At 43.3% G+C, this 16,483-nt stretch overlaps 1 protein-coding gene across 9 annotated transcripts in view; it reads right to left on the bottom strand.

The window, feature by feature from the left end:
• Positions 1–16,483, bottom strand: part of RGS7 (regulator of G protein signaling 7) — a 376,996-nt gene that overhangs the window by 208,749 nt on the left and 151,764 nt on the right. For all 9 annotated transcript variants that reach the window (XM_060243399.1, XM_060243417.1, XM_060243443.1 and 6 more), the window contains exon 3: positions 10,917–11,013. In XM_060243399.1, the coding sequence (XP_060099382.1) occupies positions 10,917–11,013 (97 nt within the window). The remainder of the gene's footprint in view (positions 1–10,916; positions 11,014–16,483) is intronic.

A 16,483-nucleotide genomic window follows, 5' to 3' on the forward strand; every position in this document is an offset into this window, starting at 1 on the left:
TTCATTACAGTGTGGGGGGACCAATTCAGCTTACATCAACCTCCTCTCCCCCTTTGATCTGAACAACAACCCCATGAGGCAGGTTGGGCTGAAAGTCTGCAACTAAGAACATAACAGAAGCCATGTTGGATCATGCAAATGGCCCATCCAGTGCAACACTCTGTGTCACACAGTGGCCAAAAAAATTATATATATAACCCCCTCCTGAAGCTGTCTATGCTTATAGCTGCCACCACCTCCTGTGGCAGTGGATTCCACATGTTAATCACCATTTGGGTGAAGAAGTACTTCCTTTTGTTTTAATCCGACTGCTCAGCAATTTCATCAAATGCCTGCAAGTTCTTGTATTGTGCAATACACAATATTGTATTGTGTAGGGAGACTTCTTTCTCTACTTTCCCCATCCCATGCATAAACTTGTAAACCTCTATCATGTCACCCCGCAGTCAACGTTTCTACAAGCTAAAGAGCCCCAAGCATTTTAACCTTTCTTCATAGGGAAAGTGTTCCAACCCTTTAATCATTCTAGGTGCCCTTTTCGGCACTTTTTCCAATGTTATAATATCCTTTTTGAGGTGTGGTGACCAGAATTGCACAAAGTATTCGAAATGAGACCGCACCATCGATTTATACAGGGGCATTATGATACTGGCTGATTTGTTTACAATTCCCTTCCTAATAATTCCCAGCATGGCATTGGCCTTTTTTATTGCAATCGCACACTGTCTTGACCTTTTCAGTGAGTTATCTACCATGACCCCAAGATCTCTCTCTTGGTCAGTCTCTGCCAGTTCATACCCCATCAACTTGTATTTGTAGCTGGGATTCTTGGCCCCAATGTGCATTACTTTGCACTTGGCCACATTGAACCTCATCTGCCACGTTGACACCCACTCACCCAGCCTCAACAGATCCCTTTGGAGTGCCTCACAATCCTCTCTGGTTCTCACCACCCTGAACAATTTAGCGTCATCTGCAAACTTGTCCACTTCACTGCTCACTCCCAACTCCAAATCATTTATGAACAAATTAAAGAGCATGGGACCCAGTACTGAGCCCTGCGTCACCCTACTGCTTACCGTCCTCCACTGCGAAGACTGCCCATTTATACTCACTCTCTGCTTCCTATTAATTAGCCAGTTTTTGATCCACAAGAGGACCTGTCCTTTTACTCCATGACTCTCGAGCTTTCTAAGGAGCCTTTGATGAGGAACTTTATCAAAAGCTTTCTGGAAGTCAAGGTAAGCAACATCAACTGGGTCTCCTTTGTCAACATGTTTATTCACCCCCTCAAAGAAATGTGACAGGTTAGTGAGGCAAGATCTTCCCTTACAGAACCATGCTGAGTCTTCCTCAATAACCCGTGTTCATCAATGTGCCTACTCATTCTGTCCCTGATAATGGTTTCTACCAACTTTCACGGTATTGAAGTCAGACTGACGGGCGTGTAATTTCCCGGATCTCCTCAGGAACCCTTTTTAAAGATGGGGGTGACATTTGCTACCTTCCAGTCCTCAGGAACGAAGAGAGATATCAATGAAAGATTACATATTTTTGTCAGAAGATCCACAAGTTCAACTTTGAATTCTTTCAGAACTTTTGGATGTATGCCATCCGGACCTGGTGACTTATTCATTTTTAATTCGTCAATCAGTTGTAGGACCTCCTCTCTTGTCACCTCAATCTGACTCAGGTCTTTCAACACCCCTTCCAAAATTAGTGGTTCTGGAGCGGGCAAACACTTCTCGTCTTCCACAGTGAAGACGGAGGAAAACAATGCATTCAGCTTCTCAGCCATTTCCCTATCCTCCTTCAGTAACCCTTTTACCCCTTTGTCATCCAAGGGCCCCACTGCCTCCCTGGCTGCTTTCCTGCTTCTAATATATTTGAAGAAATTTTTATTGTTGGTCTTTATGTTTTTTGCAATATGCTCCTCATAGTCCCTTTTTGCCTGCCTGATCACAGCCTTGCATTTGATTTGCCATAGCCTGTATTCCCTTTTATTAATCTAACTTGGACTAGCTGTCCACCACTTAAAGGAGTCCTTCTTACCTTTTACAGCTTCCATTACTTTGTTTGTTAACCATGCAGGCCTTTTCTTATACCTGTTTGTGCCTTTCCTAACTTGTGGTATATATTTTATCTGAGCATCTAGGATTGTAGTTTTAAATAGCCTCCAAGCTTCCCCAAGGGTTTTGACTGTATTTACCTTTCCTTTCAGTTTCCTCTTCACATGCCTCCGCATCTCAGAGAATTTACCCCTTTTAAAGTTAAACGTGGTTGTGCTGGTCTTTTGGGGCAACTCTCTATTTATACAAATGGTGATATCAATAACGTTATGGTCACTGCTCCCAAGCAGTGCTATCACTTTTACATCTCTCACCAAGTCTTGGGCATTACTTAGGACCATATCCAAGATCACCCCACCCCTGGTAGGTTTTGAGAGCATCTGCTCCATAGCACTGTCATTGATAGCATCAAGAAACTCAATCTCTTTCCCTCGACCAGAACACATATTGACCCAATCAATCTGTGGGTAGTTAAAATTACCTATTACAAAACAGTTTTTACGTTTAGCCACTATCTTCATTCCTTCCATCATGTTATAGTTGTCTTCTATCTTTTGATTTGGTGGGCGATAACAAACTCCCATAGTTAAATTTCCTTTTGGGCCCTCTATTTTGGCCCAAAGCATTTCTAGAAGGGAATCTAATTCTCTGACCTCAGTCTTACTGGACCGCATGCCCTCTCTGACATACAGAGCCACCCCACCTCCAACCCTTCCCTCCCTATCTTTTCGGTATAACTTATATCCAGGAATCATCATGTCCCACTGATTCTCCTCATTCCATCAAGTTTCTGAAATTCCAACAATGTCTATGTTTTCTCCCAACACTAAACATTCCAACTCACCAATTTTACTTTGAAGACTTCTAGCATTTGCGTACGAACATCTATAATTTCCCAGGCAAGCTAGGCCCACCACCTTCATCCTGCCGCCTCGAGACTCTGGCAGGCAGTCCATTCTGTTTGTCACCATCTCAGTGGACAACTCTGATCCATTACCCGTTAGAAAAGTATCAGCTAACCCTTCATCTCTTTGAGATGAGTCTACCTGAACCAGAGATATTTCATCTCCTGTCAGCTTTCCCCCAAGATTTAGTTTAAAAACTGCTCTGCCACCTTTTTGATTTCAAGTGCCAGGAACCTGGTTCCATCTGGGGACAAGTGGAGACCGTCTCTTTTGGACAGCTCCAGCTTGTTCCAGAAAGTATCCCAGTGCTTAACGAACTTAAACCCTTCCGCCACCATCGTCTCATCCACACATTGAGACTTCTAATTTGTGCCTGTCTCTCCTGCCCTGCACGTGGAATAGGTAGCACTTCTGAGAAGGCTACCTTGGAGGTCCTGGCCTTAAGTCTCCTGCCTAGCAGTCTAAATTTTTCCTCCAGGACCTCATGACTGCATTCCCCACATCGTTGGTGCCAACATGCACCACGACCACTGGCTCCTCCCCAGCATTGTCTATCAGCCTATCTATAACACATGTAATGTCTGCTACCTTTGCACCAGGCAGGCAAGTCACCATGCGGTCAGTACGCGGTTTTGCCAGCCAGCTATCTACTTGCCTAAGGATCGAATCACCAACTACCAAGACCCCTCCTCTCTCCCTGCCCAGGGATGGTTCCTTGGCGCGAAAGGATCCCTGCTCACCAACTGAAGAAGAGCTCCCATCTGAGGGTGCATTCCCCTTATCCTCAGTATGGTGCCCTGTTCCCTCTTGACCCTCATGCTCCCTGGTAGCAACGGGGCTGCCACGTTCAGCGTGGGGCTCATCTAATATGCCCCCGAGAGTCTTCCCTGAGTGCCTAACTCACTGTCTCTGCTTCTCCAGGTCAGTCACCTCCGCCTCAAGGGTACAAACTCATTCCCTGAGGACCAGGAGCTCCTTGCATCGAGCACACACCCAAGACTTCTGTCCTATGGGCAGATAGTCATGCATGTGACACTCAGTGCAAAACACTGGAAAGCCCCCACGCCCCGCTGGCATTCTGCTTTCATGAAAGCTTTTAAATATATATATATATTAGCTTTCATCTGGTCCAAAATCACCCAGCCAGCTTCCACAGTCCTCACCTTAAGACTGGCAACAGTGGTTCTCCAGAAGGAAAGGCCTCCTTCAGAGGCCTGTAATGATACCTTAGGAATTTCCCACTGAAGGCCTCTGTGTGAGTGCCCCCCGCAGCCTTCCTGTCTTCCTACGCACCCACCCAAGTGAAGGCATTCACTCCCCCCCTCAAGGGGGAGTTGAAGAGAAGGAACTGCTTTTGGTTTGTCTCATGAACATGTCTCTCACAGTGTACAGTTTGCTTCACTGTTTGCTTTGTGGCAGCATTGTTTGTGGGGGTGGGGAGATGGACTGTCCTGGACTTCCTACAACAGGCCCTGAGGAGAGGCAGTAGTGATCAGTAAGCCCCCAGGAGAACCTGTCAGCAGAGAATTGTCTCCCTCAAAGGTCAGTGGCCTTCTGGTGGGGTTCTTGCCTTATGGGGCAGGCGGTGGGTGGGGGAAAGCAGAATCAGCCAATGGCATGCCAGAGAAAGCACAAGCCAATCCTGCGTAGGCCATATCCAATCAATGAAAATTCTCAGGTTTGCCACTGCAGTTGGGCTTTTATTTAGTTATTACTGATAAATAAATAAAATAAACCAACTTTTAAAACCTAAAAACATCATTCATTAAAACCACAAAACAGTAACTTGGGGTGCAGTCAGACGTCCAAAAAACCCCGCTACAGGCATGAGTTGAGCCCGCATGCATGTCGGATTTTACCGGGACATTCACACATGCACATCTGTGAAGCGTGCTTAGCCCGTGCCCGTCCCACGCTGATGCGCCTTGCTCGCGGATTAATTTGCCACTGCTTTTAATCCGGAACAAGACGTTTCCTGAGCGCTTCCTGGGCGCTCTGGAGCGTCTGGACGGGCAATCGTTGCTGAGTTGCAACAGCGCTTCCCGCTTCCAGCTTCCCGCCACAAGCAAATGCATATCACTGCGCCATCGAAGGAAGGGGGGGGGCCTTCTGAAACGTGCAAGCCCGGCCTTTTTTTAAAAAAAATATTTTAGTTTATTGCGTAATAGCGATATATCGATATATCGAAATATGGAAGGGAGGAAGACGATTCTCTCGGAGCCCAAGGAAAGCGGGCAGCTTTGGCCACTCCGAGGAGGAGATGGTTTCACTTTAAAAGCCGCCCTCGGGGAGGGCCGGGACTTCCCTGGGCTGGCGGCGACCACCCCGCGCTCCTGCCTCCGGCTGCAGAGTCTTCTCCAAAGGGGGACCGAGAGGCGCGGCGACCTTCCTTCACTTCTCCTCCTCCCTGTCATCGATGTTATGTTTCATGTGCGCTTTTCTAAACAGCAGTTTGCAACATCACGTCCCCCTCCTCCCTTCTAGCCGGGTGTGCGTGCGAGTCGCGTGTCCGGCCCGGGGAACGTGAGAACCTTTGGCCGCCACCATGGGGATGTGTTCCAGCCTCCGGCCCAGGCTGCTGGGGGGCGCCCACCCGCCGATCCCTCCCTACGTGCCGGGAGACGCGGAGGTGTCGGAGCGCGGCGGCGACCGGACGGCCACCAAGCAAGAGCTCAAAAATTCCATTTCGACACAACGATATATCGATATATCGATATATCGATAGAGCAGCGGGGAAACAAAAAAAAAGAGGTTTAATAGCCGGAAACCCCGCAAACCCTCCTGTTAGCGCCCAGCACTGCGCCTGCGCTAATGCGGATTGCCGCCATCTGAAAGAAGTTCCGGGAGGGCGCTGTGTGATCGAGCAGGGGACGGGATCAACACGGCACGCCATCGGAACTCCATGCTGTCTGATCGGGAAACAGGATGCGGCGGATTATCTGACATACGAAATAACGGCGCTTTAAAGATGGGTTGCTGATGGATTTAATGTAAGTGTGACCGCACCCAAGATGACATTCTACAAGTATCATAGCCTGGCTCTGTTCAGTTTAAAAAGATAGATGGGATCCCAAGCTGTCTAGGTCCCGGCCAATACCAACCTGGCAGTCAGTTTGGCAGTCCATTTGAGCAGGGGGGATAATCAGGATAATCTGGGCTATACCAGGGCAGGGTGTTCATGCTGATACCAACTAGAAATCTTATGCATACAAGGAAATTAGGTATCAATATCGTGCACAGCCCAAAATAAGTAAGGCATGTGACACAGAATGAGCACATACAATTCATATCTGCTCTTTAGGCAGTTATGATTTTACTAAGAATAAAGTCCACTGTGAGAATAAATACAATGGGTTCTAGAAAGAAACTCTGGGCAAGTGCCCTGGCCTTGGGCAGTCAGGGTCAATTTGATGTGGCATCATAGCATGATGATGATCATGCAGAGAATGAAGCTCATCATTCCTTTTGTCTGCAGTGCTTTGTTGCTGTATTTTCTTGTTGCATTTCGCCTTATGGCACTTAGCACCAGTGTGTGCTTGTTGCGTGATCTGGGGGGTTTTTGGCTTGGTTTTTTGTGTTATGGTATAATAGAGTATGTGCCTCAATGTGGCTGTTTTCTGTAGGGGAACTGGACTTTAGCTTTCCATCTCCTCCCCCACCCCTGCAGCCTCTACCTAGGAAAAATACAGTCTTTCTCCACAGAGCAGGAGAGAAGCAACTTCAGCAGGGTATAATGACACAGAATCCACCCTGTAAAGCAGCCCATTTTCTCCGGGGGAACTGATCTCTGCCATCTGGAGAGCAGTTGTAATTCTGAGTGATTGGTAACAATAGTTCCCCAGGAGGAAACAGCTGGTTTGTACCTGTCTGAAGTCCCACCCCTTCTCAAAACCCACCGTCTCTAGGCTCCACCCCTCATATCTCCAGGAATTTCCCACCTGGAGTTGGCAACCCTATCTCCTTCCCTGATAACCACAGCCTACCTTTATCTGCCCCTCTGACTTCAGCTTTCCATCTCCTCCCCCCTTCCTGCAGCTGTTACCTAGGAAAAGGATAGTCTTTCTGCACAGGGTGTGTGTGTGTGTGTGCAAAGCCACTTACATCATTCTCCTCTCCCCCTTTTGATCTGCACAACAAGCCTGTGAGGTAAGTTAGGTTGAAAGTCTGTGACTGGTCCAAAAGCACCCAGTCAGCTTCCTGTTAGGGGATTTTGGAGTATAGAAACCTTTCCTAGGATTCCTATTCCCAGTGGGTTCAGTAGGGGGGGGGATGATTGGCAAGAACCTAATTTGAGAGAGAGAAACCTGTTCCAAAGTCAAAACCATTTATTATAATTAAACCCATAATGCAAAAACCTTACAAACATATAAGAATCTAGTATGCAGCATAAAATATATTAATTCAAAATTTAATACTTAAACTTTGTGCACTGTACTTTATAAAGCATATCTTTGGTGGCTCTAAGTCAAGACCCATAACAAGAGTGGTTGATTCAGAACAAGGGACAACAATAAAATCAGACATTAAGTACTTTGCCCCACGCATTGGAGCTAATGTTACTCTCAGTCAGTCAGTTCTGACATATCTGACAGAACCCAAACCATTTCATACAGTAAGGCATGAATTTTGACTTAATTAAAACAATACTACGAGGGTAAGAAGCCACATCTCTTCAAATAACAATCTGTATATTATCAGTGGGTCAGGAAGCTTTTAGACTTGCACTACGTCATTAAGGATCCTGGTAATCTGTGTTTAGACTAGTACCAAGGACTTGAAAAATATAAACTGTTTTTATTTTAGGAGAGAGTGCATTGAGGAATCCAGTCTTGTTTAGAAAAATACATGTATGCAAAATCTTATTTTGATAGATTGCTGGACAAGAATATCCCTTGGTTTCGATACCTACAACTGAAAAATATGATTGAACAGCTCTCAAATCTAGGGACTTTTAGTAGGTCTTACACAAAATTCGGAACACTTCTGGCTACAACATTTACGCCTAATAAGGGTCTTTTAACAACTTTATATAAAATTCTGATTGAACTTTATATAAAACTTATATAAAACTTTATATAGAACTTTATATAAAATTCTGTTCTACATTGAATTATCAGAGAGCTTGGGAAGAAGATCTTAATAGAAATATCCCTTCTACATCATGGAAAAAAAATTGGAACTCCCCTGCAAACTCTTCTTCAGTTTTCAATATCAAAATGCAATTCTTTAAAATTTTGACACGCTGGTATTTTCCTCCTAGAAAACTTCATCAGATCAATCCATAACTCACTGTTGGTGGGAGTATCCCTTTATTCAGCAGTTTGGTCGGATGTTTTACAACAAATCTCTTTAATAAGCTCACAAATTCTGCCTTTGTCTCCTGAATTGCTACTTTTAGATTTATGGGATGAGTCAACTGCAAATATTAATCATAAGGATTTAATTTGTGTTCTTTTGGCTACTGCATGTCATACCATTGCATCGTCTTGGAAATCCTCCTCTCCCCCAGCCAGGCTGGATTGGTTTGATAAAATTTGGGACCAATTTGTTATGCAGAAGATTACAACAGTTGTGGAGCATGCTAACTCGGTTTCCAATGGCCTCCATGATAGATTTGTTTCCTGTATTAGACTTTATGTCACAGCACGAACTTCTCCCCTCGAACCAGACTTATCACTCCTGGTTACATTTTTAATTTTAATTTGATTTAATTTTTATTTTCTATCCACTTGTTTGTTTCAGTATTATTTTCCTTCTTTTTTCTTTTGGTCTCAGTTGTACTCACTATTGAGCACAGGGTTATTTATTTCTGGCTTGTTTTCTGCACCATGTTATCTTATCTTGACCAATGGAATATTACATATATAATAATATATATATTATTGTTATCACGCAAGATTATCATATATACAAGTTTGTTTATTTGCTCTAAATTGAAATGTGCTTTTTGTTATGTCTGTTTGCATGTCTTTCTAATTATTGTTGGTTAATCTTTGTTATGCTGCATTGTGATTAAATAAAGTTTATTTTTAAATTAAAAAAAATACAAGTAGGAGAATGTAAGATGATGACCCTCCCACCTCTCTTTATAGTATATCTGAAAAAAAATCTTAGTCAAGTTGGGGCTCTACCTTTAAATCCCATGTGATGGCATGAACCTTACCATTTGTTGTGTCTCCCAGTATATGTGTCTTTGTATATTCATACACTAAGAAAACCAGGAGGCTTGTTGTCTATGTAAGCATACAAATTACAGGAATCCTTGGAGCAAAACATGGCAGCTGAATTTATAAACTGTGCTTATAACCCAACAATTAGGACTCTGCAACCCACTTAAAGGCCCAATGACTGCCAGCCTTCAAGTTGGACTGGAGTTCTCTTGGAATTACAACTGATCTCTATACTACAGAGATCAGTTTCTTTGAAGAAAGTGGCAGCTTTGGAGGGCAGCCTCTATGACATCACATCCCCGCTTAATTCCTTCCCCTCCCCAAACTCCATTCTCCTCAAGCTCCACCTCTAAATCTCCAGACATTTCCCATCTTAGAGTTGGCAACCCCAACCCACAGATTGAAGACCACTGCACTACACAACACGGGCACCATGAGCAAATAAAATGCCAAAAGCCTTTTCTGATTTGAAGATTACCTTCATTATAGCTAGACCAATAATCTTTTATTTGACATTTTCTCCTATAAAAATGAAAGTCTAATCTTGGATCTAGGTTTTTGTGGTAACCTGGAGAAAAGATCTCACAAGCCTATCCCCAGGGTTGGCCTAACACATTTTTCTGCAAACAGGTGGATGCCACAAGAAATTAAGACCTGTGTTGATCAAACAAAGGATCCCCTTAGTAATGCATCCTTTCTGTTTTAACAGCAGCCAGTCAGATGTGTCTGGAGAGCTCCCAAACACAGCAGAAAGGTGATGGTAATCTTCTGATTATTCCCAGCACAATCAAGGAATTTTTCTCAAGCAGGATCTCCATTAATGACTGAAGTTATTGAGGTGCAACTCTCACAATGCATGTATGGCCGCATCCTTCAATGAAGACAAAAACCAGCAAAAAATCTCAGCAAACTAGGCAGTGCCCCAGAACCAACCATCTTGGTCATGATTCTAAGAGGAACTGAAAAACATACTTTGTGTAAAGGATCTTGGAATGTGTTCCAAAGTATTTAGAAATGAAGCTGAGTGGATTTTAAAATAAAATTCTAGTGTACCTTACCATTTTACAAAATAATTGGTTTCTTAACTGTTTGTAGGCTAACAGGGATTTGAATAAAGGTTTTTGTTTTTGTTGCTGCAACATTCATCTGTTGTCAGCTCTCTTTTGTGAGACAGTCATTAAGAGTTCACCTAAGCATGTCTACAGGAGATGAACATTGTTTCAATTGGCATATAAAACACTTTTATGCACATTATATATTTTGAAAGGATTAGCTGCTGGGTTTGTTTTTCATGGGAACCCAATAACTGGAGCTAGTAAAAGGTCTGATCCAGGAAGAATTCCTTCTCCTTCCCCCACATTTCAGAACAACTCTTGAGGAGCAGAGGACATGTCTTATGGGATGCTGCATTTTATCAATATGTCAAAGCTTGGGTTCTTCCAAATATTTTTGGCATAAAGGAAGTTGCAGTTGCTTTTTCTGCTGTGGCTAATATGATGAGTCACATTTGCCAAACACACACTAGAAGCATTCCCTCCCCTCCTCCTCATTAATCCTTACATCAGAAACTCCTCTGTTATTCCTTACATCAAGAACTCCTCCTCCAGATGCTGTCTGGTCCGTATGCTGCCCACCGATTTCATGAGAATTTTAGTACTAGATGAAATGGAGCCCAACTAACGACTTGGTTGATTGTTCTTAACTCAGTACATATAACTCACATATATCTGTTACAACCAAAGCAAATTGAACACAACACAAATTGTATTTACCAGAAAAGACACTGGGAATCTTGGATAGAAAGCTTTTAACTGTCCGAATGGGAATCCCATTTTTTTCATCTTGCATACGTGCTATGACATCCTCCATCTAGACACAAAAAAAGAAAAGAAACAAAGCAGATTATTTCATTGCTCTATGTCTCTCTGTGTATACAGCATTATAATAATTCTCTCCCCTCCCCAAAAAAGGAAAGAAAAAGACCAAGATCTGAAGTTTGTGTTTCTGTGTTTCACAGGAGAAAGACAAACAATTCTGTATGATTAGATGTCCTCAGAAGAAATGATGGAATAATCTAGTGATCTACCCACTAGCATCCATAAATTTCTTTCATGTATACAAGTCCTGAGAAGCCCAGAAGAACAGAAGTGACACCAGCAGTTGCAAACCACAATCTAGAGAAAATGCAACTACCTTCACTTGCCTAGTGAGACTTTGGGCTTGAGCCTTTCAAACAGCAGTTTTACACTTTAAAATTAGATGTGCAAAGGAGTTTGTGGATAACAAACATGCAAATAAAGTTGCTTAATACTGAGTCAGACAACCTGCATGTGTAGCTCGTTTGCTAATCTAACTGGAGGGAAATCTGCAGGAAAAGTTCAGTTTCAACACTCCACTATCTGTGATCCTTTAAATAGGGAAACTAAGGGCTGAACCTGTAAATTTCCTCATAGAAAACATGTAGTCACCCTCTAAGCCATGGTCTCTTGCGTAGACTATACATCTGCTGTTCCACATTAATAGAATCATAGAGTTGGAAGGGAATTCCAGGGTCATCTAGTCCAACCTCCTGCACAAGTCAGAAAATTCACAAACACCTCCCTTAAACCTCCATTTACCCCTGCTGCATGCCCAGAAGATAGTGGGGGGTTGGGGGGTGGGAATCTTAGCACTGATGCAACACTTCCTGCCTGCTTCCTCATGATTTGCCTAAGTTCATAGAATCAGTGTTGCTGTCAGATGGCCATCTAGGTTCTATTTGAAAATTTCCAAAGAAGAAAAGCCCACCACCTCCCAAGGAAGCCCACTGAGGAATCACTCTCACTGTCAGGAAGTTCTTCTAATGTTTAGCTGAAAACCCTTTTGATTCAATTTCAACCTGTTGATTCTGGCCCGACCTTCTAGGGCAACAGAAAATAACTCCATACCATCCTCTATATGATAATCCTTCAAGTACTTGAAGATGGTGATCATATCACCTCTTAATTGTCTCCTCTCCAGGCTAAACATACCCAGAACCTTCAGCCTTTCCTCATAGGACTTGGTTTCCAGATCCCTCAGCATCTTCATTGCCCTCCCCTGGACACGTTCCAGCTTGTCTACATCCTTCTTAAATTGTGGTGCCCCATACTGAACACAATACTTTAGGTGAGGTCTGCAAACCAGAGCAAAGTAAAGTGACACCATCACTTCACTTGAGCTGGACACTATATACCAGTGTGGTGTAGTGGTTAAGTGCACGAACTCTTATTTGAGAGAAACGGGTTTGATTCTTCACTCCTCCATTTGCAGCTGCTGGAATGGCCTTGGGTCAGCCATAACTCTCGTAGGCGTTGCCCTTGAAAAAGCAGCTGCTGTAAGAGCTCTCTCAGCCCCACCTACCTCACAGGGTGTCTGTTGTCGGGGGGGGGGGGGAGGTAAAGGAGATTGTGACTGCTCTGAGATTCAGAGTATAGGTTGGGATATAAATCCAATATCTTCTTCTTCTTCTTCTGTTGCTGCAGCCCAAAATCACATATGCCTTTTTAGCTACCACATCACACTGCTGACTCATGTTCAGTGTATGGTCTACTAAGACCCCATCAGGGGTGTTAAACTCATAGAAATCTAATAATAAACTAAACCATTTATTATGAGGGACGGATCTGACATAAATGGAATTTTGCGGAGCCAGGCCGTGCATATCATAAAATATAAGGCCAGGTAATGGTGACACTTTATAAAGGATACAGAGAAACATAATTAAAGGTTTTTTACTTAAAATACAAACATGCTTATAACTCTTGCAATATTTTATTTAAAATGGAAAGGTGGAGGAATAATGGAATTTGGCAATGCAATTAATAAAACATCAAGAAAAAGCACAAGGATCACAGTAGAAACTAAAAATATAAACCAAAAATATGGAATGCTCTGGGTATAGGAAAGCATGAAATGGCTGGGCATTGTGAGTTTCTCCCCTTGGACCCAGGTCTACTCAGGATGGCAACGGCTCTTCAGTGTAATATCCCCCTTTAGCTGTGGGTTCCCAGGTCAGAGTACTCACTAAGCACCAGTTCTAAGGTCCATTCAGCAGAGACATGCTGGCTCAAACACTTTATCTGCAAGGTCACACAACTCCAGCAAGAAACCTGGCCATATAAATGCTGAAAAGTGAAACTGAGCTCCACTCCATTAAAATATATTGCAGCACCGAAAAAGCTGCAAGAAAACCACAGAATGGATTTTTCCATTAAGGTCTCTGTGCTGAGAGAGACTAGTCCCAAAGTAGTCTATCTGGGTACAGAGACTGTAATGGAAAGTCCATTCTGCATTTTCTTTGCAGCTTTTCAAGCCCAGAAAAGCTTTCTGCTTCAGCCTTCAAAGACAAGGAAGAAGGAGCTGGGAACTTCATCAGCCTTGGAGCTTCAAAGGGTGAGGAGAGCAAGGGGAATAGGGAGAAAAGACCCCAATTCTGGCCCACAGGCTGTACATTTGACACCCCTGCCCCAGATCCTTTTACTGCTGAGAAAAGTCTCCCCCATCCTATAATGATGCATTTGACTTTTCCTAACTAAATGCAGAACTTTACATTTATCCCTGTTAATATTAATTCAATTTATTTTAGCCCAGTTTTCCAGCCTGAAGATCATCCTGTATCCGGACTCTGTCTTCTGCTGTATTTGCTACCTCTCTCAATTTAGTATCATCTGTAAGTTTCATAAACATTACCTCTGTTCATAAAGATGTCAAACAAAACAGGTTCCAGAACAGATCCTTGAGGCACTCCATTTGTTACTCCTCTACAAGAGGATGAGGAACCATTAATAAGCACTCTTTGGATGCAGTCTGTCAACCAGTTACAGATTCACCTAACAGTAATAGGATTCAAACCACATCTTACCAATTTGTCAACAAGAATAGTATGTGGAACCTTATCAAAAGCCTTACTGGAATCAAGATAAACTATGTCTACAGCATCCTCCTGATCCAGCAAGGTAGTCACTTTCTCAAAAAAGGAGATAAGGTTAGTCTACTTGTTCTTGAAAAACCCATGCTGGCTCCTAGTGATCAAAGCCATCCTTTCTAAATGCTCAAGGACTGACTAATGATTTGTTCTAAAACTTTTTCAGGTATAGACATCAAGCTGACAGATCAGTAGTTACTTGGATCCTCCTTTCCTCCCTTCTTGAAGATGGGGACAACATTTGACCACTTCCAATCTTCTGGCACCTCATCTGTTCTCCAAGAATCCTCAAAAATAACAGACAGAGGCTCAGAAAATACATCCACAAATTATTTTTGTACTCTTGGATGCAACTCATCTGGCCCTGAGGACTTCATTTCATTTAAAGAAACTATGTACTAACCATATGCAGAGTCTAAGCTGCAACTCCCTTCTCCTTAAGTATTTCTGATCACAGGATTCTATCCAGCATAAATTTAAGTTTGTCAAAATTTTCTTTCTTGAAGTCCAACCTATATGTCTGACTACATACAGCTTTTCCCTTCCCTAAGACTGTAAATTCCAAAATTACACGGCCACTACTACCCAGGGTGCCCACTATTTTCACCTGTCAACCATTTCTTCCTTGTTGATGATAATCAAGTCCAAGATAGCAGATCCCCTTGTATTCCTCTCCATGTTCTGGAAAACAAAGTTGTCATCAAGACAAGTCAAGAATTTATTTGACCTTTTATTTTTATGAGAGTTGGACTTCCAACAGATAGCTGGGTAGCTGACATCTCCCATAATGACTGTGTTCCATCTCTTTCAGAACTTTGTAATCTCATCCAAGTGTCTTATCCATATCCTCTGCCTGGCTTGGTGCTCTATAGTAGACCCCAACCATAATATCACTATTATTGTCTTTCATTTTACCCAGAGAATCTCAACTGACCTTCCACACTCAGATTCACGCATTTCCTCACAAGTATATACCTCCTTTACATATAAAGCTCTTCTTCCCCCATTCCTTATTTGTCTATCCCTTTTAAACAAATTGTACTCTTCAATCCTAATATTCCAATTGTGAATGTTATCCCACTAAATTTCAGTAATGCCTATTAGGTCATAGTCCCTTCCTGGATTAGGGCTTCAAGTTCCTTCTGCTTGGTTCCCTATTCTGTGCATTAGTATAGAAGACACCAGAATCCATGGATTATGTGCCCTGAGGTTTTTGTTTCTGTACTTTTCTGTGAGTTAAAGTTTCCTAGCATATGTGTTACTCCCCGCATATCTTTAGGGGTTCTTGAAAGTTACTGGCATCACAATAGGCTTTGTATTTTTGTCTCACTCCCCTATAAGAAAACCCTCGTTAAAAGGTCTGTAAGGCTCTTAGCAAGCACATGTTTTCCTATTCTTGCAAGGTTCAAACCTTCTCCTGATAGAAGAGCTTCATCTCAAAAGCGCAAGCCATGGTCCAAAACGCCAAACCTTCCTGATGACCAGGGCCATTGCTAGGCTTTTTGGTGCCCTAGGCAAGGCTACCTACTTGTGTGCCCCCCTCCCCATTTAAATCTGCACAGTCAGTGACAATTGGTCCTAAGTGGATGTCTTCCTGCTGCCAAGCAAAATAAGATTCCCCTTCTGGATCCAAGGCTGGTTGCAAAAGAAATGGAGAGGCATGGTGGGATGTCTGGATGCAGCTCTTTATAGGAGGGCCTGAGGGAACTGTGGGCTGGAGGAGAGCTCCAGACTCTATCGCTGATGGGCTAAGGGGGGAGGACTAGAGCAAACTGGGGTGGCATTGTGAACGTGGCATTTCTCCTGACTCTTTCATCTTGCCCAGATCCTCACGTTCATATCCCTAGGACATTACTGTCATGTAACCAGTCATTTCCCTTTTTCCTGTGATTATTTGCTCTTTTTATTTTTTTTAAATTCTAAATTAAAAACATAATACCTTCCCCCATCTTTTTCCTGCTTCCACCCCTGTTCACTGTCACCAGACTGGGGAACGGGAGACAGCCTGTTTGGTGTGGGGGGAACTGGATGACTGAAGAAAAGGTGGGGGAGGAGAGGAAGAGAGGGGAGGCAGAAGAGTTCCTTGAGGAGGTCTTTGGTCCCCCCCCCCCCCCCCGCCTTTCATCAGTCTGTGAGCTAAGAGCCAAAGAGCAAGTGGGAGTCCTCTCATCTCCAGGGGGCTGAGAATGTTCCTTCAATGTTAGGGAGACTGGAGGAGTAGCCCTTGTTCTAGTGGTCCAGAATCAAACCTATGGGGAGATCCTGGAACTGATTGCTTAGCAATAGAGGATCAGAATGACTCTGGATTTTCCTGTAACTGTGGGTTACATTCTTCCATGCACCCTCCTTCTGTGTTTGCTGAGACACCTTTCCTCCTTCCTGTTGCCCTCTCAG

The sequence above is a fragment of the Heteronotia binoei genome, chromosome 1 (genome assembly GCF_032191835.1).
Source record: "Heteronotia binoei isolate CCM8104 ecotype False Entrance Well chromosome 1, APGP_CSIRO_Hbin_v1, whole genome shotgun sequence".
Lineage (NCBI taxonomy): Eukaryota > Metazoa > Chordata > Lepidosauria > Squamata > Gekkonidae > Heteronotia > Heteronotia binoei.